The sequence below is a fragment of the Nannospalax galili genome, unplaced genomic scaffold, assembly GCF_000622305.1.
Source record: "Nannospalax galili isolate Female #2095 unplaced genomic scaffold, S.galili_v1.0 scaffold702, whole genome shotgun sequence".
Taxonomy (NCBI): domain Eukaryota; kingdom Metazoa; phylum Chordata; class Mammalia; order Rodentia; family Spalacidae; genus Nannospalax; species Nannospalax galili.
Genome location: NW_008348657.1, coordinates 1,523,306 through 1,546,918, shown reverse-complemented (window position 1 = coordinate 1,546,918; position 23,613 = coordinate 1,523,306). Strand labels below are relative to the sequence as shown.

General features: G+C 47.7%; 2 protein-coding genes across 12 annotated transcripts in view; one reads left to right on the top strand and one right to left on the bottom strand.

The window, feature by feature from the left end:
- Positions 1–6,148: 6,148 nt before the first annotated feature.
- Arv1 (ARV1 homolog, fatty acid homeostasis modulator) lies at positions 6,149–19,122 on the bottom strand. Of its 5 annotated transcripts, none has more exons than XM_029569722.1 (7): positions 16,922–17,243; positions 16,456–16,523; positions 16,087–16,206; positions 13,348–13,501; positions 10,534–10,713; positions 9,101–9,244; positions 6,149–6,634 (listed from the first exon to the last, which is right to left on the bottom strand). In XM_029569722.1, the coding sequence occupies exons 1-6, from the start codon at positions 17,073–17,075 to the stop codon at positions 9,147–9,149; spliced, it is 774 nt and encodes a 257-aa protein (XP_029425582.1). In that variant the 5' UTR covers positions 17,076–17,243; the 3' UTR covers positions 6,149–6,634; positions 9,101–9,146. The 5 variants fall into 5 exon arrangements, with proteins under 5 accessions (XP_029425582.1, XP_029425581.1, XP_029425579.1 ...); XM_029569721.1 differs by having other exon boundaries at positions 10,534–10,758; positions 13,348–13,462; XM_029569719.1 differs by having other exon boundaries at positions 10,534–10,758; positions 16,922–17,239.
- A 167-nt stretch (positions 19,123–19,289) lies between these two features.
- The window catches only part of Ttc13 (tetratricopeptide repeat domain 13), a 61,330-nt gene continuing 57,006 nt past the window's right edge, over positions 19,290–23,613 (top strand). For all 7 annotated transcript variants that reach the window (XM_029569717.1, XM_017801267.2, XM_029569714.1 and 4 more), the window contains exon 1: positions 19,290–19,557. In XM_029569717.1, coding sequence (XP_029425577.1) covers positions 19,314–19,557 — 244 coding nt within the window. In that variant the 5' untranslated portion in view covers positions 19,290–19,313. The remainder of the gene's footprint in view (positions 19,558–23,613) is intronic.

Genomic DNA, 23,613 nt, shown 5'->3' with positions numbered 1-23,613 from the left:
AAAAAATAAACCTTAATTAATATTTTAAAAAATTAAAAAACATTTTTTTTAAAATTCACATAGCATAGTAAAATGCAGTTTTTAAAAATGTCCAGCTGGGCATGGTGGCGCATACCTGTAGTCCCAGCACTTGGGAGGCGGAGGCAGGTGGATCTCTGTGAGTTCAAGGCCACCCTGGTCTACATAGTGAGTTCCAGGACAGCTGGGGCTACTGGGAGACCCTGCTTCCAAAGGACAAAAAAAAAAAAAAAAAGTTCAGAAATCAGGACAAGGTGTACAAGGGCAGGGCAGATAAAATGAAGACAGGCTTTGGAGCCGGGCACACAGCCACACTGGGGACCACAAGCGTCCTGTTTGTTTTAGGATCTGCAAGGCAGCTCTGACCTTGATTTCAAATCAAAGCCTAGAGAGGGCTTTGGGACAGGTGCTGACCTGTGTCTCCTGCCAAGTCAGTCCTTGCAAGGTGACCTCTAGGAAGCACGAGAAGACTTGGGGTGGAATCTTTGCTTTGCTAAATGTGTTTGGGGTTTTGAGCAGGGTCTCACCTTGTAGTCCAGGCTGGCCTTGGACTCAAGGCAATCCTCCCGCCTCTGCTGCCCCAATGTTGAGAATACAGGTATGAGTCACCATTCTTGGCTGCACAGTTTTTTTTTTTTTTTCTAATTTTATGTGTGTGTTTAGCCTGGATGTATGTAAGTGCACCTGTTTGTGCAATGCCCACAGAGGCCAGAAGAGGGCATTGGATCTACTGGAACTGGTGTTAAGGACAGTTGTTGACTGGTATGTGAGCTGGGAACTGAACCTGGGTCCTCTACAAGAGCAGCCAGTGTCCTTAACCACTGAGCCACCTCTCCAGCCCAAACACAGGAGTCTTAAGACTTGCATCTACCCAGCCCTTATCCATCACGGAGAACACCCCACACCCTTAGCCAAGGAGCTTCTGCTGTAACATCTCCAGGGCTCACTGGTTGTGAGATTCCTTTCACAGGTCTCCCTCACACCCAACTCTCCATATCCTTGGTGAGGTTACACATGAGGGTGCTGCTCCATAGGAGACACTGACTCACTTTTAGGGGGTGTTGATGCCCTGGTGGGTGGATAGGGCTAGTTACCAAGTGATTTTGTGTTAGGTCAAAAATGACTCCCCAAAATGTCTAGCCCAAAGACAAGTGTCTCAGGAGTTTGTGACTGTGCCTCAGTTGCAGGAAAGGCCTTCGCAGAGGTGATTAATGACCCTGAAATGGAGTTACTCTCCATTACCTAGATGGATCCCAGGTGCCACCAGTGGGGTCTCACAAGGGGACGTATAGAGATGCTTCATTGGAGGGGTCCCTAAAAATGGAGAATGGAATGATGGCCAGTGACAAGTCTGGGAGTGTCCACAGCAGCTAGTGGAAGTTAGAGCCTCTAGATGGTGCATGGCCATGCAGACACACTTGGGAATCTTGATTTTAGACTCCCTGCCACCTCCTTCAGCTGCAGGTACCCAGCATAGACTTCCTGGACACCTCCATGTTCTCTTCTACAGCTCATCACCTGGGCCACAGAGAGCCACTGACATGCAACCTGAGGACCCAGTGCTGTTCTCACCCTTTCAACACACTCGGAAATATTCCTGAGAGCCAATTTAGTTGAGGGTTGTTTCTAGTCATTACAGGAACTAAACCCTAATTGTGACACACTTAAAACAGTGCCTGCAGAACTCAACAAGTTGATCAGGACATGCAGTTAGTTTTTAAATGGAGGTAAGGTGAAATCCTGTTTGGGGTCCAAGGTTCTTGCTTTAGGGATTCTTCCTCTGTTGATGCTTCTGGAGCTATGGGTATCTTAGTCTTGAGGTAAAAACTATTTCCTTCAGAATATGTTCCCATTTTATAAAGATGGCTGTGGTTAGGTACCAGAGGCCACATTACCACTCTGAAGGGTCATGGTGTTTGCTGACAGATTACTGCAAAATGCTCACCTCTATCCATAGCTGCTTCCCTGCAAGACAGACTCATGCTGAAACCTTGCTCTGGTCAAGTAAGTTCTGTTTTATCAAAACTTCTGGTCTCCCTTTCCTGTACTGTATTTGAAGAATAAAAATTACCTTCTTTCTTAACAAAGGCAGGCAGATCACCAGAGACCTGCCAAAAGGCTACAGATAGAGCCAGAGGCTGCCCATCAGACCAAGACCAAGGTAACTGGATTCTGTCACTTCTCCCTTGTGGCCCTGAGCATTTCCTTTAAACACTCTAATTTAACCACTCTGTGGTTTCAAAAACATCTTTAAGCTTTGTGATTAATACTGTCTTATAAATACCTAAAAACATTTTTTGGGGCTCATGTACCACACTGTCCCCCAGTTCAGTACAGAGGGCTTCAAACACAGTAAAGAATCTGCTGACAAGGTCACTTGTCCCTCCCTGTGACTGCAGTGGCCTGTACTGCACTGCTCCTAACAGCATGTTCTGTCACGGTTCCACTGAAAACAAAAGCAGCAGAACATGCTGTCAGAGCTTAAGGTTTCTTTGATACAGGGTCATACTATGTGACCCAGGCTGGCTTGAAACACTTCATTTTCCTGTCTCAGCCTCCCAATTGCCAGGGTTATAGGCAAGGGCCATACCTGGCTTCAGCGTTTATAACTGGTATGAGGCGGGTTTTCTGCAGTGGCTGGCATGCATGTGCTTAGCTTAAAATTTTTTCTTCTTTTTTTGTTTATGTGTGTATTGCCTGTATGTAGGTAAGAGCACCCGTGTCCAGAAATGCCTGTGGAGGTCAGAAGAGGCTGTCAGAAGAAGCTGTCAGATCCCCTGGGACTGGAGTTACAGACAGTTGTTAGCTGCCATGTGGGTGCTGGGATTCAAACCCCGGTCTTCTGCAAGAATAACCAGTGTTCTTAACCGCTGAGCCATCTCTCCAGCCCCTAAAAAATTTTTTTTAAAAAAACTACATATTTAGTGTGTGTGTGTGTGTGTATGTGGAGTACGTGTGCATATATGTATGGGCAGGCATGCCATGGCATGTGTACAGAGTTGTGAGAACTTGTGGAAGTTGGTTTTCTCCTCCTACCACACAGGTCCTCATGCTAAAACCTTGCAGATGGTCAGGCTCTGCTGCAGGCACTGTCCCCTCAGAGCCATCTTACCAGATGTTCTTTTTAATAAAGGTAGTACATCAAAGAGTGATTTGTGTACCTTCATTTGGATTTTTCATATAAATAAATTTTTAGTTGTTTGGCCACATGTCAATTTGGTATGTGTTGGAGGTGGGAGGTTGTATTAGTCTGGGTTCTCTGGAGGAACAGGACAGAACAAATACACACTAAAAGGGGATTGGCCTGGCTTTCACGATAGGTCTGGGTAGTCCAACAATGGTTGTTTTCACCCTGGAGAGACTGAGACGCCAGTAGCTACTCAGTCCACGAAGCTGGTGCCTCAGCAGTCCCAGTCCCAAAGGCCTGGAGTGTTGGAGACCTCTGTTATGCAAAGTAGAAGTCTCTTCACGACCGGACAGCTCATGCAGCTCGGGATCATGTGCTGAGGGCTCCTTTCATAGCAGGGTGCCTTCCTGGCATCTTTTCTGACACTCCTTTTGAAGTGACCGCCTCAAATGCTCTAGCATAAACATGGCCTTTGGCTCTGAAAGGTACCATGCCTTCCTGTAATTTCTCCAGGCAGACAGCAGTCTGGCAGAAACCCACTTCCATATGTAAATAGAATGCCTCACAAAGCATCTAACAGCCAAAGCTTTTACCACTACCCCCATGGTATAAGTATCCTAGTTTTCTCTTAATAGACAGAGAGCTGGGTCACAGCGCTGCTGAATTACTGAGAGCAGAGACACTTAATAAAGCTGTAACACAGACTAAGCCAAGTCTTGAGTTCTGTGCCTTACTACCGGCGACCTAGCCTCTCCGGGGGGTGCACTCCCTCGTGACCTGACCGACTTGCGGACATCCTAGCTTTCGCTGTCCTCGTACTTTTCCCACGAGGTCCAGGTGGCCAGTGGACCTCGCATCCTGAGGAAAAGTACACGGGTGGAATAGGGACAGGATTTCGGCAGGACAACGTTCCTGCAGCAGAGAAGCTTCCAGAGACGCCTGTGGCCAGACCTGCCAGCGACTAGCCAGGTGTGGCGGGGACCCCGAGATACCCGCGCATACCACACCTGAGGCCCATAGAGACACAGAGAAGCCCGCAGGACCAGACCAGCTTTCCTCCAGACACAGAGCGGGGGAGCCTGCAGATCCGCCGTGCCATTCTGGGAGTGCGCCCAGAGAGAGCGTGCATCCCATACTGGAGGGCTCCTGGAGAGCCACGGGGCTTCAGTCCTCATTGGAGGGCTGAAAAAGCTGTGTTTCAATGACAACAGTAGGGTGGATGAACAACCCAAGGGCACGCAGGCAAAGAGCAGCCTTCCCAGGGACCTCCTCCCTTCATCTGGGCTGCCGGGGGAGGTGCCAAGCACATGGGGGGGTGTCATTCTACTTGGAAAGAAAATCCCCTACAGGTGTGCATAGCAGCTTCTGTCTTATGAGGCGGCTCGTAAGTACCTTCAACTCCAGTTCCAACGGATCCTCTGAGGGCACTTGCACGCATGTGCACAGACCCCCCCCCCATACCTAAAAACAATAAACCTTAAATTTTTTAAAGAGGCTGAAAAGCATTGGGGGCTGCTGACAGCAACAAGGAACCCTAGGTTTAGGTGTGGGAAGGCAGAGTGAAAAGAGGCCCCTACCCTTCATGCCACTGGCTGCTGGCTTCCTAGTTTCACCCTTTTCTCGCTGTAGTGATGTCATGATATTAAGTTGGACCACATGGGCTTCCTTTGGACCTTGGGGTGTGGGCCAGCCTCTACCACAGAGCTTAGCTGGCCACTGCTCACACACCAAAGACAAGGACCTTGAGTCTTTTTTTCTTTTTAAGGATTGATTTTATGTGCAGGAGTGTTTACCTCCATGTGTATAGGTACGTGTGTGCAATGCCCATGGAGGCCAGAAGAGGGCACTGGGTCCCCCGGAACTGCAGTTGTGAGCCACCATGTTGGTGCTCTTAACCATGAGTTACTTTTCCAGTCCCACTTTGTAAGGTTACTTTTGTTATGGCCAAAAAAGAATAGGGGTGTGCTGAGTATGGGTCTGTAAACGGGTGCACCTCTATCTTTGCAAATCTTTCATCAGTATTAACACTTTTTGCTGGGCTTTTTGGTGCTGGGCTAGACCCTGGGGCCTGTGCATGCCACACCTCAGCTCTTGACACCTACTGGCCTTTACCATCTGCTGGTCCTCCTGAGCCAGGCCTGCTTAGGTCTCACTCTTGTACAGGTAACCTGGTACAAGAACAGGGGAACAGTCCTTTCCATATTCTGGTGATATCTGAGGGGTCACCCCAGTTGATTTTTAAAAAACTTTTTTTTTTTTTTTAACATCTATTTATGTTTGTGTGATATAGGCCACTGCACTCCTGTGGAGGTCACAGGACAATTTGTTAGTCAGTTCTCTCCTTCTACCCTGTGGGTCTCAGGAATTGAACTCGGGGCATTGGGTTGGCAGCAAGTGCCTTTATCCATTAAGCTACCTGTTCAGCCCTCAGTTGATTTTACACTTGGATTCACCAGGCCCCAGAGCCCAACCTTTATGCGGCATCCTCGTGTCATTTCAAACCCCAGGACCTACTTACTGTCTGTCCCTGCACTCTTCCAGGAGGGACTGAGGGCTACATACCCACCAGGGGTGCCAGGAAGCCCTTCACTCTCCTCCCTCTCTGGACTTGCCCCAGTCTCAGTAACATCAGGGTTTCCTCCTTCCTTTCCTAGCACTTCAGTTCTTTTCTTCAACTTGTGAACCCATCACTGTGTAGTAAGGTTACAGAGGGCCATCCTCACCTACCTTACACAAAGATCCACCATTCACATACAGTATGCAATCAACAGAAGGGATGAATAACAAACAAGAGAACTGGCCACAATGCTGAGTGCCAGCGGCCCCAACTACTTGCAAGGCTGAGGCAGGAAGATCACCTGAGCCCAGAAGTTGAAAACAGTTATGGGCCAGAGAGTGAGACCTTGTCTTTTTGAAAAAAACAAAAAAAGCTATGGAAGGGTAGGTTGGGCTATTGCACCCATTTTAAGCAAGAGCTTTATCAGGATATAACTTACCCCTAGGTTGTACCATCCAGTAGTTTTATTCTGGATCAGCCAATTTAAAAGAGGAACTTAGTTACTGAATTGAAAATATACAGGAACTTGGTTTATATTGAAAAACTATTTAAAAAGTATTTCCCCTGTTGGAAGAACACAAAATATTTTCAGCCAGTAATGTAATATTTAGATTTAAAAGATACAATCACATCAAAGGACTAGAAGCCAGATCCTTCATTACTGGAGAACAGTGCTTGTCCGGGGCTCCATGATGCTCAGTCTTCCTGCATCTCACCCAGTGCCTGTGGCCACTCCCATGGCTGTGCGTTTTCAGTGCTGTGTCTAGGTGGTTCAGAACTTCCCAGGGGAGCTGGGGTGGGAGGGCCAGGGCTTCCTTCTTTAGAAGTGCTCCTCAGTTTTAGTGTCACTCCACTCACACAATGTGAGGAGCCTGACGCCTGTCATGTCTTCTTTTTCCATGCTGCTGGACTCCACAGAGTAAAGAACAAAGCTGTGGACAACAGAGGGAGACTCTGAAGGGCCCATTCTAACCACCACAGGGAAATGCTTTCAAGGCTGGCCATGGCCATCATGAGCACAGGAAGCCTGAGGCATGGTTTCTCCCAGGTGGAATTTCAAGAAGACACAGAACAAAGCACAAGTTCTCAGGACTTGTGAGCTCATTTTCCTGACTATAAATTACAGAGGACAGTCAGATACACAGAAGAACTGTAACAGCAAGAGGAAATGTTAGCCCTTGGTGTCCTAGGCTAGAATTTGACGGCAGCGACTATGGGTTCTACCAGGTAGGAGGCACCAAGGTGAGCTGTGGAGCAGTGTCTAAACCCAGGAGTACATGTGGCATCCTGCAGAGGCTGAACAGCAGCAGGATGAGGGGGGCGTAGATCCGGCCTAGGGCAGATGGAAGACTACACTCAAACTCATGGACTGTCATGCAGGGGACAGGGCCCAGGACTATGTGGAGGAGAGCTGGAGGCAGGGATCTAGCAGGCCCACAAGGTTGCAAGAGGGAAGGGAGTGTGAGGTTGGAATTCCAGCACCAGCAGGGAGGCATGTCTGATGGAAAGGGACCGGGCTTCACAGGGAGGACCATACAGTGCAGCCCCAGCATCCCTGAGAAGTTCAGGACTGCAGATCCAGGAAGTGAGGAGTCTTTCACCAAGAGGAAAGCAGTGAGTGAAGCAGCTCAGGATTCTAGAATAAAGAGCTACCAATGTACTCAGGCCAAGGGAACACACTAATGGACAGGGGACAGGTCGAGCAGCAGCACTTAGGGAGACCCAGAAGGAATAATGTCAACTGGCTCAAACAGTGGCAGGAGGCAGCGCAGGGTGAGTAAGGGGCTCAGAGTTTTGCATGCACAGTGGATGAAGACTGAGGAGGACATGAGCCACAGCGTGGCCTTCCTTCCCTCATGCAGGTCCTCCTGCCTCTGTTCTTCACCCCTGGATCCTGCTTCCTCATGTGCAGGAAAGGGGACTCACAGGTCAGAAACAGTCCTAGAGGGAGCTGTACATGGCAGAGTACAAGATGGAGAGAACGGACATTTGTGGATGACTGAGGGCTTTAGGGAGGCAGCAGGGCTGAGAAGCAGGTAGGGATCAGAACTCCACTTGCAGGGCCTTAGACAGGAGGATTCCCAGAGTTCACCAAGAGTCCTGCTGAGGTCACATGACCTGCAGACAGCCAGCTCAAGAAGCTTGAACCCTGTGCAGACACAAAAGGGAAGGCAGACCCAATGAAGGCAGGAAGTGAGTAAATTTCAAGGGCCTGGCAGAGAACAGCTCAGCAGTAGCCTCCAGGGTCCAGATGTGGTATAGAGGCAGAGCAGGTCAGAAGCAGAGGGAAGGCTGGAGGTGAGGGGACTGGTAAGCAGGAGCTGAGGGAGGGAGTGGGGCAGCTGACAGCCACTGATGATGCAGTCAGATCCTGCAGTCCCAGCAAGGGTCAGAAAGGGTTAGATTGCAAGGACAGGATCCCAGAAGCAATAGACAGGGAAGTTGCTGTCACCGAAGGGAACAAAGGAAAGTCAAGGGAAGAACCCAGGGAGCAGGCACTCTAGTTCTAGTAGAAGATGGGGTCGCCAGGGGTAGTAAGGTGTGAGGGGAGGAGTCATGTGCAGCATTTACTCAACCACACTGCCTGCTATGTAGCTGAGGAGGACAGGTGTCTGAATACAGGATTATTGTGGAATGCTCCTCCAGACACAGGGCCACTGCTCTCTTGAACTCTCAGCAGCTGTGATTACTGTGTGAGACCTGTGTTAGATTGGGTTTATTAACATGCAGTCATGGGAGGAGGGGCTTGCAAGGCCCTGTCCCTCCTCAGGATACATAGGCAGTTAGTAGATGCTGAGAAGAAACTTTCTTCAGTGGTTCAGCTATCCATAAGTTGCCCATGCTCCTTTCAGTAACCCCAACTGTGCTGGATAGCTTTAGTGTCAACTTGACACACCCAGGTTGAGGGAGCCTCAATTGGGGAATTGCCTCCACTGAACTGGCCTGTGGCCATGTCTGTGGGGTATCTTCTTTGTTGTGTGATGTGGGAGAGCCCAGCCCACTGTGGGTGGTGCCACCCCTGGGCAGGTGGGCCTGTGTTGCACAAGAAAGCAGGCTGACCAGGGGCCAGGGGAGCAAGCTAGTAAGCAGTGTTCCTCCATGGCCTGTGCTCCAGCTCCTGTCCTGAGTTCCTTCCCTTGCCTCCCTCAGTGATGAACTGTGACCTGAGAGATGTAAGACAATTAAACCCTTTCCTCCCCAAGTTGGTAGTGGTCGGAGTGTTTTGTCACAGCAATGAAGAAACAAACTAGGACACCAACTAAACCCACTGGTTCACAGACTTGGATACAATCATTTTTTTGGTCTGTGGCTGGTGCCCCATGTGGGGTGAGTAGATGATGCTTTTCACACCTCCCAGGGAAAGTTAATACAACAGTGTCCCTAGATGCTCCCAATACCTTCAGAAGTCCTGAGACTTGTAGATGCACAGTCACTGCCTACATTTCACTTCATCCTCTGGAAGAGGTAGACCATGATGCTCTCCATCAGCAAGCCGCTCAGTATTGCCAGCAGGGAGAGCATGCGGCTGGTGTTCAGAGTCACTAGAAAACAAAGGCAGCAGGATGTCCAAGGAAGTTACCTGATGACAGGGCCTGTGAACTACATGGGTGTGGGAACTGCTATTAGAAGAAACTCGTACCTGTTCTTAGGAGTCTAAGCTGTTTCATCCTCCTGAACCAAAACCTCTACTTCTAACACAAACATCCAGCAAAGAGGGAGAGGCCCATAAAATAAAGGGAAATACAGCTAGTTGTGGTGGCTCCCACCTGGACTCCCAGGAGAACGGCCATGACTTTGAGGCCAGCCTGGGCTACAGAGATTCTGTCTCAAAGAACAAAACTACTAAAGGGAAAATAACCAACTCCAAGGTTATAAAGCAAATATTTGCAGTATCAGCTCTAGTCAAGCAGCACTGTGATCAAAAGTTCAGGTTTTTACAGTGCCTGAAAAATGAAAACCCATTTTCTGGCAGGTAGAAATTGCTCTGGTGTGGGAGGCAGGCACCTGGCATTTCTTACTTGCCAGTCAACTGCTCAGTCTTATAACTGCTTGTGGTGGTTTGAATGAGAATGCAATCCCGCCCCCCGCCCCCTCCAGGCTCCAAGTATTTGGACATTTTCATCCCCAGTTGGTGGCACTGTTTTGGGAGGTCTTAGAAGGTGTGGCCATGCTGGAGGAAGAACGTCACTGGGAACAGGCTTGGAGAGTTCTTAAGCCTTGCCAGATCTCAAGTCACACTCTGCTTTCTGTGCCTGAAGATGTGAGTGCTCTTCTTTCTGTCCCAGCCACCTCTGCTGCCATGCCTCTCTACCATGATGGACTCTTGCCCTTCTGGAACCCTAAGCTAAATAAACTCTTCCTTTTAAAGTTCCCTTGGTCATGGTGTTTCTATCACGGCAACAGAAAAGTGACTAATACTCAGCACAAGCCCCTTACCCCTCACTGCCCTTCAAACCCATTCAAAATGCCACCTAGCCCACAGGACAGATGATGCAGATGAGAGTGTTCTGAAGATAAGCAGTGCCACATGGCTGAACTGAACAGTTCTAAGTGTGGGCTGTGTGTAGGGTACTACTGACACACTGGGGACCTCCATGGGACAGTTGGAGAGCTGGGGACAGCCATATGTCAGTGGAGAGCTAGGACAGCTGGGGACTGCAATGGGTCTATGGAGAGCTATGGAGAGCTGGAGACTACCATGGGTCAATGGAGAGTTGAGGACTTCCATGAATCTGTGGAGAACTGGGGACAGCCACATATCAGTGGACAGCTAGGGAACACCATACATCTGTGAATCTGGAAGCAGACAAGGAGAATGAAGGCACATTACCTCTCACTGCCTGGAAATTGGATGTCAGGACAAACACTTTAATGAGCTTGAGGCACAGAGGTGTGTAGTCGTGTTCCCAGATGATGGCTGGGATCAGTAGGAGCTTCCCATAGCTGGACAACAGCAGCGCTTTCAGCAGTAAAACAAATGTGGGCTTTTTTTTTGCTGTCATGGGTTGTTCTACCCACAGGAAAGTAAAAATGCCAATGAAAAAGGCGGCTTGTTCTATGGAGCAAATGAGAAAACAGATGTCTCCATCCAAGTCTTATCCCCTGAAAACAAGTCCTAACTCCAATGTAGAACGCCTTAGCTGATTTCTTTAGAAATACTGCAACAATGCCAAGTTTTCTTCCTTACACACACATTCACACCTATTCTCACACCCTGGCTGTCACATCCTGCTGCAATGATTTTTAGAGGGCTTTTTTGGGGGTGGGAGGTAGGGAGTAAAAACAGTGTTGCTAAGTTCCCCAGGCTGGCCTGTAACTTGTGACCTTCCTGCCTCCACCTCAAAGTTCTGGATTACAGCCACCATATCCAATAAAGCTTTACATTCTAGCTCCTGTGTTAAGGAATATGCTTGGGTATTTTTAATATTACTGTTTAATATTACTGTTTCTGTACATTTCATGTATTAAATAGACAATACAGAAACATTCACAGTAAGGTTTTCTAAGTTACATCAGAGCCCAAATTATATCTAAATTGCTGACTATACATCATGGTTATTACAGTCATAAGCCTGAGTAAGCAAATCAAAGACCATCTGTGTATTCTTCATGGATGCTCTCCAATGTCGAGTACACAAACAGCCAACAGTTCTTAAGAAAGTGAGTGATAATGGTCAGTGAATGAATAATCTGAATCTAAGTAATGGCGTGTGCTAGTCACCTTGGAAATGCCTCCTGAGCAGCTAACAGTCAGGCACTTTCCTTAGTGCTCCAGCTGCCTGAGTGACCAAAACAAAGAACTGGGCACTTACTGGGTTTGATGTACGTGGGGGGAGGCAAATCATTAAGAAGTTGATGATAATCATAGCGCCTGCTGTAATTGAGCACCTTGACAGAGGCATGCAAAGCAGAGCAGGATGGGAGTCCAGAATGTCCAGGAGGCCCTGGCAGGGTTGACCACAGTTCATGCATCACTGAGAAGATGACATTTAAGCCAAGGCCTGAGAGACATGAGGAAGTCAGACATGGGGACACAAGGGACAAGCACTGGGGCAGAGGGAAAAGCCAATTCAAAGGTCACCAGCTGTAGGCTCAGTTGGTGTGTCTGAAGAGTGCTCACCAGAGGGGCTGGGTGGCAGTGGGCCTGAGTGGTGGCAGTAGGTAAAATGTGGTGAATGGGAGGTTGGGCCTTGGATCACTGTAAAGACCCCAGCTGTCACTCTGCATCAAGTAGGGAGTTACTGTCTTCTTGCAGATGATACAGATGAATGCATTCTGAAGATAAGCAGTACCACATGGCTGAACTGAACAGTTCTAAGTATCTGCTGTGTGTAGGGTACTACTGACACACTGGGGACCTCCATGGGACAGTTGGAGAGCTGGGGACAGCCATATGTCAGTGAAGAGCTGCATGGGGATTGGGCTTATCCGAAAAATAAGCCTCTTGTGTGGGTAACAACCTTTGGGAACAGGGCTGGGACAACCTCCAGGAACAAAGCTAGGACTGAACTGTGACACTTGAGTTTGCATCAGGTCCAGCAGTGGAGGCAGCAGGGAGAAGGGACAGAATTCTGAAGGTGAAACAGTGAGGTTCTTGATGACCTAACTGTGGGTTCCAAAGAGAGAAGCTTCATGTGGGGACCCCCAGGCTTTGGTCTTGGCAACTATCAGAGTCCCTGTGGCTGGGGCAGAAGGCTGTGGGCAGAGGCAGAGGAGGACCAGGTCTGGAGATAGTGACTTACTAGCTGTCCAGTGGAGCTGGAAGGAAGCAGGTGGACACAGGGTCCAGAGGTCAGGAGAAAGTGCTACATCAGACGTGGATACCTGGGAGTTCTGAGCAGACAGAAGAGAGGACCAGACAGGAAAGATAATGGCAGAGAAGAGAGGACAGAGGAGGACACTTGGTCCAGAATAATACATGGAGGGGGCACCACACACAGAAAGTTCCTAAAATACTGCCATGATTAGTTGAAGGATTATTTATCTTTTACTTATTTTTGAGATGGAGTCTCATTGTGTTGCTTAGATTGACCTCAATATGGCTGGATTCCAGCAATTCTCCTGCCTCAGTCCCCAAAGTAGCAGCAAGCAGTATAGGTGGGTGCCACAACCTGGCTCAAGTCAAAATTCTAAAGCAGACAAGGATGGAAACTCAAAATAAAGTCATCACAGAAATTAATTCAGTACAATTCTCACCCTAGAAAGATAAGCTACAATGGGGATGAAAGGCACTTTCCGAACACATGTAAGTTTGGAGAGTAGCCCACTTCCTTTGTATGGGGTCCCACAAGCAGCAAACTTCTGTTAAATATCTGTGGGATGCAGTTTGCACAATGCACTGTGAAATGCCAGGCAATTATTATCTTTTTTCAATAAGGAGGGGGTTTGATGTAATCTTCAAGCTGAATAATCAGAACATAAAAATGACAACAACATTATGCTTTAAAACATTTTATAAAACTTCCTAACTGGTAAATCTATTTCTCTACTACATGTTTGGCAACAAAGCAAGCAGGTTAGTGGCAGGGTTGAAAATTTAGTCCCAGTCCTGTATGAACTAGCTCTCTCTTACCACATGTCTTAGTTTTAATCAGAACAGCTAGGTGCTAGTAAATAAAGAACAGAGAGCACTGGATCTACTTACCAAAAGAAGCAATCACAAACATCCTGTAGAAATCCCACTCCTTGGCATAGTGGATCAAGTCGTCAGGATCCGTGTGTTGGTTTGAGTCTTGCAGCTGCCACCACCTCAAGTATGCCTCACAAAGCAAACAAAACATGCAGAGTTTTCCATGGATCTGACAATCAAAGACAGTGCCGTGGGGTCAGGTGAAGAAGCATTCGGCTGACTGCACACCAACAGGCACACCACAGCTAAGCAGATGAAGTGTCTGTCTTGGCTTTTGAGACATAGTGCCACTATCTAGCCATGGCTGGCCTGGAACTCCAGACAATCCTACCTCAGCCTCTCAAGTGCTAGGATTAAAGACGTGCACCCCACATGCAACGTAGCAGCTGTATATTTGAAGGATGCCCACGTAGACTTTCCAATGTTATTAACTGGCTAATTGCATTCACTCTGTAAATCAGAAGTTCTTAATTGGCAACATCCATTCAAAGCACACGGGAGGGTTGTCAAACCGCAAACATCTAGGACCCAGACCTGAATCAGATCTTTGGGAGGAAAACCTGGACAGGTGTATTTTTCAGCGATTCCTGGGGGAGACTGTAATATGCACCCCTAGTTGGAAAATGCGGCTTCTAACAGTTCACTTTTCAGCATATTTTTTAAAAAATTTTTATTTATTATTTTTATGTGTATGCATGTATTGCCTGCATGTAGGTAAGTGCACTCGTGTCACGCAATGCCCTCGGGGTCAGAAGAGACTGTCAGATTCCCTGGGACTGGAGTTATAGACAGTTGTTAGCTGCCGTGTTAGTGCTGGGATGGAAATCCAGGTCTTTTGAAAGAACAATCAGTGTTCTTAACTGCTGAGCCATCTCTCCAGCCCCACTTTCAGTATCTGTTCCACACATAGCTAACAAGCACAAAACTTATGAGACTACATACAGAGGAAACAGCAAAGAAGACAACTTTAACCTGAAGGTCCCGGGACACCATATAAACTATCAATCTGAACATGAATTAAAAATAAAGCCTCTAGGCTGAATGACTATTAAGTCAGTACTGAAAGAGAAGAACTATAGGACAGAAATAAGCTGGATGCTCTTAAGACTCTGCAATGCTGACTAACAGAAAATATCAGGCAATAAGAATTGGGCTTTTTCCTCTGAATATTCCTCTTGTAAACTGAACTTTCTCCAGTAACCTACAGTGGGGAAGAGAAGGCATCCTGTGAACCCAACCTGACCCCATCTCAGATTCTGATGCTCCTCAGAAAGCTGCATTCTAGAATCACCTGGGGAGTCAAAAAACCTCCCAAAGCCATCCATGAAGATGACTGAGATGTTCTGGGGGAGTAGGGGTTTTCCCAACTCCAAGTGATTCCCAATGTGGAGGCAAGTGCAAAAACCTGGTCACTTAAAACTCCTTGATTATTTCAGGGGTTGGGCAAGGTAGACACACTGTCGTGTCTACATCTGCCCAAAGTTAAGGTACTAGGTTAAGCAAACTAAAATGCAAGAGCCCAGTTAGATATGAGTTTCAGATCCACAACAAATACTCTGTTCTGTGGTAGTCTGTTCTGTGTAATGACTGGACCAAACTTATGCTAGAAAATTTCATTGTTCAGCCAATTTTCAAATTCAACTGGATGTCTTATATTTTACTTGTCAAGCCAACTCAAACTATTAAATAACTTACAGTTCAGTAAGCCAAATGTACATTCTGAAAACCCCAATCTTATAAATCAGCATCTTTCAGACTAATGGCAGCATTGTTATTCATCTCATGCATTCTCTACAGCAGAGTCAAAAATGAAATAAATTTGGTTTTAAAAAGTTTCTTTTAATGTTTGCTTCTTTTAAGTACAGTTGTCTCCTACTGTGCTGGCTAATTTCCATTGTCAACTTGATTAGATTAAAAACAGAGATGGAGAGAGTTAAGATCACTGGCTGTTCTTGAAGAAGACCCAGGTTTGAATCCCAGCACCCACAGGGCAGCTAACAACTGTTCGTAACTCCAGTTCTAGGGGATCTGATGCCCTCCTCTGTCCTCCTCCGGAACTGCATGACACGGGTGCACTTACCCTGAAGGTATAACACCCATACACATAAAACAAAGCAAAGCAACACAAACAAACACCTAGGGCACCAGTGAGGCACACCTCCAAGTGTGTCTGTGAGGATGTTTGCTAAGATGGTTAAATGAAGAGGGAAGACCCACCCTGACTGTGGGTAGCATCATCCCATGGGTTGGGCCCTGGACTGGGACAAAAGAGAAGCCAGCAAAGCCCTGGCGCTCCCCTTTCCCTGCTTCCTGACCCACCTAATGTGAACAAGCCGCTCCATGCTCTTGTCACCCATGCCTTCCCATCTCAATGGACGGCACACTCAAATTGCAGGCCCAAAGAAACCTTTTTTTCCTGAAGTTGCTTCCTGTCAAATATTTGGTCACAGCAATGAACTAAGTAAGTCATACACCTACCTAGATATGCTTAGTTTTACTCTGCTCAGTGTTATCTGCTAAAGGCAATCCAAACTATGGTTGTCAACTTCTAACTGTGACCACATCCTTCAAAGTCACTAAGCACTGCCCCCTTTTAACTCTGCACCTATTATTTCTAGAAACCTCCAGACACACCAAAAAAGAAAGAAAAAAAAAATTCTCCAGTTTGAATTCTGTTTGAAATTATTTCTCCTCTAAAATGCAAAAGCATCAAGTAATGCTAATTTTTTTTTTTTTTAATTTACCACAACTCACATTTATCCTTGTGTTGAAGAGCACATGCCGATAGGCCTGGGTTTTACATAGGATAGCATTAATCAAGATGACCACAGGATCGTACTCAATGTATTTGTCTACCGGTTTCTGGCAGCATTTCTGAAAGGACACAAGATAATATTAAAGAAAACAAAGTCACATTCTAAAACATTAAGGGACTTAAAAATGAAAGCAAGTTTTAGACTTTTCCATGTCTAAATGTATCAGCATTTATTTAAATAAACTTCCCCTCAGATAAAAATGTTTACCTCTGTGAGTGGCTTCACCATGGCTAAATATAAGCCAATGTTAATATTTTTAATTCATATTCAGAAATCTAAAAAGAAAGCCAGGTATGGTAACACACACCTGTAATCCCAGTGGATAGAAGAAGACGATCCTGAGTTTGAGGGCAGCATGGTCTACACAGGGAAGCCCTGTTTCAAGAAACAAACTAAAGCAGAAAGAAACTAGAAAAGTTTGATTTAAAGACCCACTCGGCACAAAACTTTCTCAGAAGATCCTGTTCTCAAATTTCACTTTCAGTTATATAAATTGTTAAAAAAAAATATCTCTAATGCACTTTCACTGACAAGTTGTTGGCTGTAGTCCAGATTGTGGCTAGTGAAATGGGATTTGGAGAAAGGTGCTCAGCAAAGCTTTGAGAGCTCCAGGTGGATCCAGAGCAGGGTACAGTGCCGGCAATCCTAAGCCTGGAAGGAAAATGGAGTCTCTTTGCTGGAGCACTGGACTGCATGCACAGACTTGGGTTGGTTCTGGGTCACCAAGATAAAGACTCCCTCAGATTCCAAAGGGGTTCCCTCCACACTCCTACCCTGAAAGGCCAATTCAGAGCTGGTTCTGTAGACACATGGATCCAGTGTAATCAAGTCCCAATCCATGGACATGTGAGACAGTGTTAGGTTCAAAGCTGCACCAATGCAACCATTCACAGCAAAAACTGAATGGCTACAATTCAAACTGGTCATTTTGAAAGGCTGACAGGATAAAACAGAAGTAGATGTAATAGGAACACATACTAGGAGGGCCTTTCAGTTAGTCAAAACCCAGAAGAAAAGTCAAGTGCATTGGGGAATCTTAACCCTGGACTTCAAATTCAAACAGGTTCTTCCTTCCTTCCTCCTTTCCCTTTCCCTTTCCCTTTTCTTTTCTTTTCTTTTCTTTTCTTTCTTCTTTTTTTTGGTCTTTTAGAGACAGGGTCTCCCAGCTGGCCTTGAACTCATGGAGATCTGCCTTCCTCTACCTCCTGAGTGCTCAGATTAAAGGCATGCACTACCATGCCTGGCAGGATCCACTCTCAATTGCAAGAGTTTCTCTGTTTCATCCAATATGGTATGTTTTTCCAGTCACCAAGTGAACCAGTAGGTGTGCTACTCCCTCAGATGTCAATCTCCCTGACAAAATGGAGACAAAGGGGTTCACATTTTCCCAGTTTACCTGCGCAAAGAGTGAGCTGGTACCAAAAGAGAAGCCACACTCAGAAATCTCAAGTTCAGGACAAAGACTTTTTCCCAGATTCCCAACCTCCTCCCCTCATGCATGAGGCTCAGTGGTAAGAGGCCAGGGTCCTCCTCTCTTTAAAAGCTCTCTAAATCTCATTTTCAGACAGCACCACACATTCATTAAGACTGGAGGATGGACAGTTTTTAGAAGCAGGAAGTCAAATTCTAGCATCAGGAGTTCCAGGCCCAGAAACTTGCTTCTCCTTCATTTGTTAGTCAGATGCCTGGGTGGTAGATGTTACAGTGTAACAAAAGCTCCTTCCTCAGCTACTTCCTGGGCCAGGCACTTCCAAGATGCTAAGAACCAGCAGCCCCTATTCGCTAACCTCTGGAACCTTATAGGAGTGAGAAAGCATGCCACCATGCCACCTGAGGAGCGTTACAATGAAATGACATGATGTCAGGCTGCTTCTTGTACCACTTGACATGCCTTGCCCTGTCTATCCTCCTTCCACAGCATCCCATCAACAGTGAGTACAGTAAGTCAGCTGCCTGCTCTCCTATCACTCCTCATTCACTCTTTCCTCCTTCACTTTGAAGGTAAGTAGGAAACACACCCTGGACAAAGGTAGCCGAACACCTCACTGGGAGCTAGGCTTGGTAGTTTAGTAAATTTTCTTTTTTGAGGTAGGGTCTCCTATAGCCCAGGCTAGCCTCAAACTCATTATGTAGTTGAAGATGCCAGAACTTCTGGTCCTCCTGCTTCCACCTCCCAAGTGCAAGAATTACAAGAAAGTTCCACCCATGTCTGTGGCTTTATCCAGGCTTCATGCATGCTAGGAAAGCACCCCATTAACTGAGCAGCATCTCTGGCCCTAGAAAATGTTTTCTACTTTAGCGAACTGTTCCATTCCAGATTATTTGCTAACTGATTGGCAAGTCCCCTGAAAAGCAGTTTTCCTCTAAGAAATCCCTACAGCACCCGGCCCCAAACATTGCTTCTATCTCCTCAGGTTCAACATAAGCACGATACATTTCCTGCTACATTGTCCATCTCCCAAGAGAATGGAGCCTTAGTAAAGGCCTGATTGTCTTACATCTCTCTCCATCATTCATTCATTCGAGACAGGGTCTGTCTACTAAGTCCAAGCTGGCAACGAACTCACGATCCTCTTGCCTCCACCACTCGAGTGCCGGGTGCCATGCACCAGCAGGCTGTCACACATCTTAGAACATCTGTGGCCCAGTCAATGTCCTCAGGAACATCTTTGCTTTCTTCCCACGGTCACAAGGACCACTCCTCCCCCACGTGTGGGCGCATCCGCGCCTCGCCCCCTCCCAGCTCCGGTACTCAACGGGTCTAGATCCGCCCGCCCGGCCCCAGGCGCGCTCACGCAGATGGTTATCTTCAGCACGCCGTGGTTGTAGTCCCGGTACAGTTCCTGGGCCTCCTGGTTGCACTCGATGCAGCGGTAGGGGTAGGAGACTGCGGTCGCCCCCTCCGCGCCCTTCCCTAAACGCATACCGCGGCGTCCTCCGGTCCCCATGTCCACTCCAGAGCTCCTAATTCCGGTCCCTGGCGGAAGTTCCTTGGACCCCATTGGAAGATGCGCCGCAACATCTGCTGGGACTTGTAGTCCAATCGCCAAACGCAAGTCGGAGGTTGGCGGGGCGCGGACTACGATTCCCAGCGGGCTGTGGCGGCCGCCGCACCCACCTGCCCGCCGTGGGCCAAGCGCGGCCGCGCCTGCGCCGTGCGGAAAGATGGCACCTGCCGGCGGCTGTGGCAGCCTGGGCGGCGCGGGTGTTGGGGCGCTGCGGCCGCTGTTGCTGTTGCTGCTGCTGCTGCTACTGCTGCTCGGGGCGCTGGCCTGCACGCGGGCCACTGAACACTACTCGCCGCTGTCCCTGCTGAAGCAGGAGTTGCAGTACCGGCAGCAGCAGGAGGCCCCGGCGGGCGGCGGCTGCCCGCAGTCGGGGGACTGGGCGGACCAGTACCCAGAGTGCGGTGAGTGTGCTAAGCCGCCCTTCCCCTGCGGCCGCCTCTGCCAGGTGTGGAGGCACCCCGAAGGCGGGGAGAAGGGTGATCAGTGCAGGCTGGAGGCAGGGACGCGGACCCCCCCTCCCCCCCCAGAGCGTGCCTGCTGACCTGGGACCAGGAAGTCCGGCCTCCTTCTTGCCTGCCTGGGTGGGTGTCTTGGGTTCAGCCCGGTCCGCAGGAATGCATTCCTGGGAGAAGGACGGGCCAGCCAGTTGCGTCTGCGGGGGTGACATCAGTACTGACCTGTGTCTCTCAGGTGTATCCCCGAAGGTAAAGGGTCTCGGGTCTGGATCCTGCATGCGTTCCAGCCGTTCAGACTCAATTCATTGAAATCGGGCGCTGTCGACCAGTAGAGTAAGTCGTGGGTAAAATACACATACACATTTTCTGAGTTCCGCAGTGGTCATTTTTACCCTTCAGTTACTTCGCCACCCCTTCCCCTGTGTGGGTTACCTTAGGATAAGCCTTGGTAAAGGACTAATTCTCGAGACTCACTAGCAGCTGGAGGGTGGTGACTTTTAAGTCTCACAGTGATGTTCACCTTATGCCTGCCTAGGCAGTACCAAATTTCTTAGTTGAGATGAGGCCCCAAGATCAGCACAATCCGATTTCCTTTGAGCAGCCTGACTTCTTGGAGAAAGTCTCACTCAGAGTGACTTGTTTTGTGACTTTGTGGTAGGCTTTGGCTGTAGTGCCCATCTTTACTTAGTGAAAGCAAATGGCCTTTACCAGTGTCATCTGCTGATTGTGAACAAGTGAGTATCCTTGCTGTGAACTTGTCTCCTCTGTAAATAGAGGATTCTCTTTACCTGATGTAGGGTTTTATTTTCCTCACGTGGCCTGTTAGCTTTGGGGATTAGTCTATCAGAAAAGCAGAGGGAAAATGAGGAACAATGAAAATGGTAGTTCTCCGAGGTCTTATTATGGAAGGCAGAACCCAATTATTCTACTGCAGGCAGTTTTTGCTTTGTTTGGGGTTTTTTTTTGTTGTTGTTTTTGTTTTTAATGTGTATGCGTGTATTGCCTGCATGTAGGTAAGTGCACCCAGGTCGTGCAGTGCCCACAGAGGACGGAAGAGGCTGTTGCATCCCCTAGAACTGGAATTACCGACAGTTGTTAGCTGCCATGTGGGTGCTGGGATTTGAACCCGGATCTTCTGTAAGAACATTCAGTGTTCTTAACCGCTGAGCCATCTCTCCAGCCCCAGGTTTTTGGGTTTTTTTGTTTGTTTGTTTGTTTTTTGTTTTTTTTTTTTTTTAAGAAAGGGTCTCTGTAGCCCAGGCTGGCCTTGAACTTAAATTTACTGTGCTCTTTCTTCCTGAGCCTCCCAAGTGCTGGGATTACAAGCATGAACTACCAAGCTCAACTTTGCAGACATGTTTTGTCTTAACCTCCAAGTAGGTAGGAAATGTCTCTCTTCTGTCTCTTCCAACCCTGGACAGTTATGTCAGAACTGGACCCAGTAAAGCCTGCCTGAGGTTCTTGTCCTAGGATGTAGGGACAAATTCAGGATTGACAAGTAAGGACATTATAGCCTTAGGGGCAGCTGATGATCTGTATCCAGAACCCCAGTACAGTCAACACAGTAGTCTATTGTAGATGATGCCAGGGCCCAGAATTGATTGGGTCTCTTGAATCACACCCAGTCTTACCATGATGTCACCAATGATCTTGCCTGGTCATTTGCTTGCTTGCCCACCCACATCAAGCCAGTCCAAGTACCTGGAGCAAACAGCAGCATAACTGCTTCAGGTTAGTTCCAGATGCAAATGGCAGAGGTGAATCCTGCTTGAGTCTGAATCTGTACAACTGATAAGCAGAATTCATATTTATTCCCTTACTGCAGAGCCCCCAGTGATGGAAGGGGCAAACAGCTGCCAGTGGGAGTAAGACTGTAGGTGTCACCAAGTCTCACTAGCAGTGGCAGGCCCCACTGGGTGCACTGCTAAGTGGCCTCCTGGTACCAGGAGCAGACTAATCCTTAGACAGGTGGCTAAGGGACAAGCTTACTGTGTATCTCAGCCTTGGGTTTACATGTTCCCCAGCCCTGGTGATTTTTGTCCTCCAGCACATTTTTTTACATTTCTTAGTTGAAAATCATTTATAACCATAAGCTTACTATTATTATTATTATTTTTTTTTTTTTTTGAGTAAGAGCCTCACTGTATAGCCCTGGCTTTGGTAACAGTAGAGCTCTAAGTAGAGTGAGCTTGGAGAGGTCTTAAACATATCTTTATCTAACCCCTTCATTTTATGAATCAATCCCCCAATAGAGTTTCCACAGTTCTTTGTAGAAAAAGAATGTTTAGTGTCCATCCAGTTTGACTGCTTGCCAGAGAGTAAGCGGTGTCCTGGAGCCCAGTGCTGTGGTTCTGGCAGACTCCATGAGGACTAGCTTGCCAGCATGGTATGTGTCTTTCTGTAGGGAGGGGCCCTGAAATACAGGAAAGAGTCTTGCTCACTGTGCTTAGATGCAGGAGAATCAATGGAAGGAAGTATGGAATAAGAGCAGCTTCCTTTTTTTGTTCTTGAGGCAACTGAGACCCAAGTTTTGTGCTCCATGGAAACAGCTGTGCAAACCCTTGCTGCTGATGTGAGCTGGGTGCTTCCCAAGCTCTGTAGGTCTACATGTTTGGGGGCATGCTGGGTCTCCAGATGCCATCTTCCAGTCAACCTGTATCTGTTGACCAGGATAAAGGTGCTGCTTACTGTGTGTGCAGGGACTACTAGATCGCCAAGTGGGAACAGCAGCTCTCAGCGCCTTGGTTAGCCAGAAGTGGTATTGAGACAGTCGGGCCTTGTGAGGCCAGCCATAATGTTTGCAGACGTGCTTGCTTTTCACATGTGTCTGTTATGAAGAATGACGTTACCTTTGAGGGGTCTACCCACCACCAGACACATGATAGGAGCACACAAAGGGCTCATGGCCTGTTTTAAACCTGCTGCTGTGATGTGTAGGGAAGGGACCAGGCACCCTACAAGCCTTCCCAAGAGGTGCCTCCCTTGTCGGGTGCTGCCCTGGAGGCCAGCTGGGTCAGGCTCACCTTGTCCAGCAGAGACAGTGTGCATAAGACTTACTGAGCTAACTAAACTTTGGTTTGGTGAAAAAAGAGTTTTGGTTTTTTTTTATTTTAATTTTTATTTTATATGTATGTAAGTGTACCTGTGTTGTGCAGTGCCTGCAGAGGTCAGAAGAGGGTGTTGAATCCCCTGGAACTGGAATTACGAATGGTGGTTAGCTGCCATGTGGGTGCCAAGCGGCCTTTATATGTGTAGGAGGTCATAGGTGGGAGACAGGCCCAGGAAAGATTTCAGTGTGTGTCACCCTAAATCCAAAGCTCCGTGCTGGCCCTGGGTCAGAGATGACACCAGTTAAGAGGACACCCAAATGCAATGAGGCCCAGTCTATAATGAGGCTTCACCAGCTATTATAGCACTACTAACTGGAAGTCTTTCTGATCACATGAGGTATCCATTCGTGAAAGCCCCAAGCTTCACATACTATGACAGATGTATTTTCCAAAATATGTCATGTTTAAGTAACAAGTAAAACAAAGGAAAATGCTGAAGGCATCAGTCTAGAGTTAAGAGTACCAAACCAGGAGGCTGGAGAGGTGGCTCAGCAGTTAAGGGCATGGGCTGCTGTTGCAGAGGACCTGGGTTTAGTGCCCTGCACCCACATTGGGCACCTCACTACTGCCTGTAACTCCAGCTCCATGGGATCCAACACTCTGTTCTGACCTCGGTGGGTATCTGCACACACGACACATAGACACAGACATGATTTTTTATTTATTTTTTATTTTATGTGTTCGAGTGTTATGCCCGTATGTAAATGTACCTGTGTTATGCAGTGCACGCAAGGCCAGAAGAAGGTATCGGATCCCTTGGAACTGGTGTTAGAGGTGGTTGTTAGCCACCATATTAGTGCTGAGATTTGAACCCAAGTCTTCTGCAAGAGCAGCCAGTGCCCTTAACTGCTGAGCCATCCCTCCAGCCCCCACAATTTTTTTTTAATTAAAA

Excerpts from the sequence above, each read along its gene's own strand:
- Arv1 (XM_029569719.1), bottom strand. The coding sequence starts at position 17,075 with ATGACCAGTTTGAATTGTAGCCATTCAGTTTTTGCTGTGAATGGTTGC. Across the intron at positions 10,759-13,347 it reads GTTTGTGATTGCTTCTTTTG|AACAAGCCGCCTTTTTCATT; the intron begins GTAAGTAGATCC and ends TTTGCTCCATAG. Across the intron at positions 9,245-10,533 it reads CAATTTCCAGGCAGTGAGAG|TGACTCTGAACACCAGCCGC; the intron begins GTAATGTGCCTT and ends TTTGTTTTCTAG.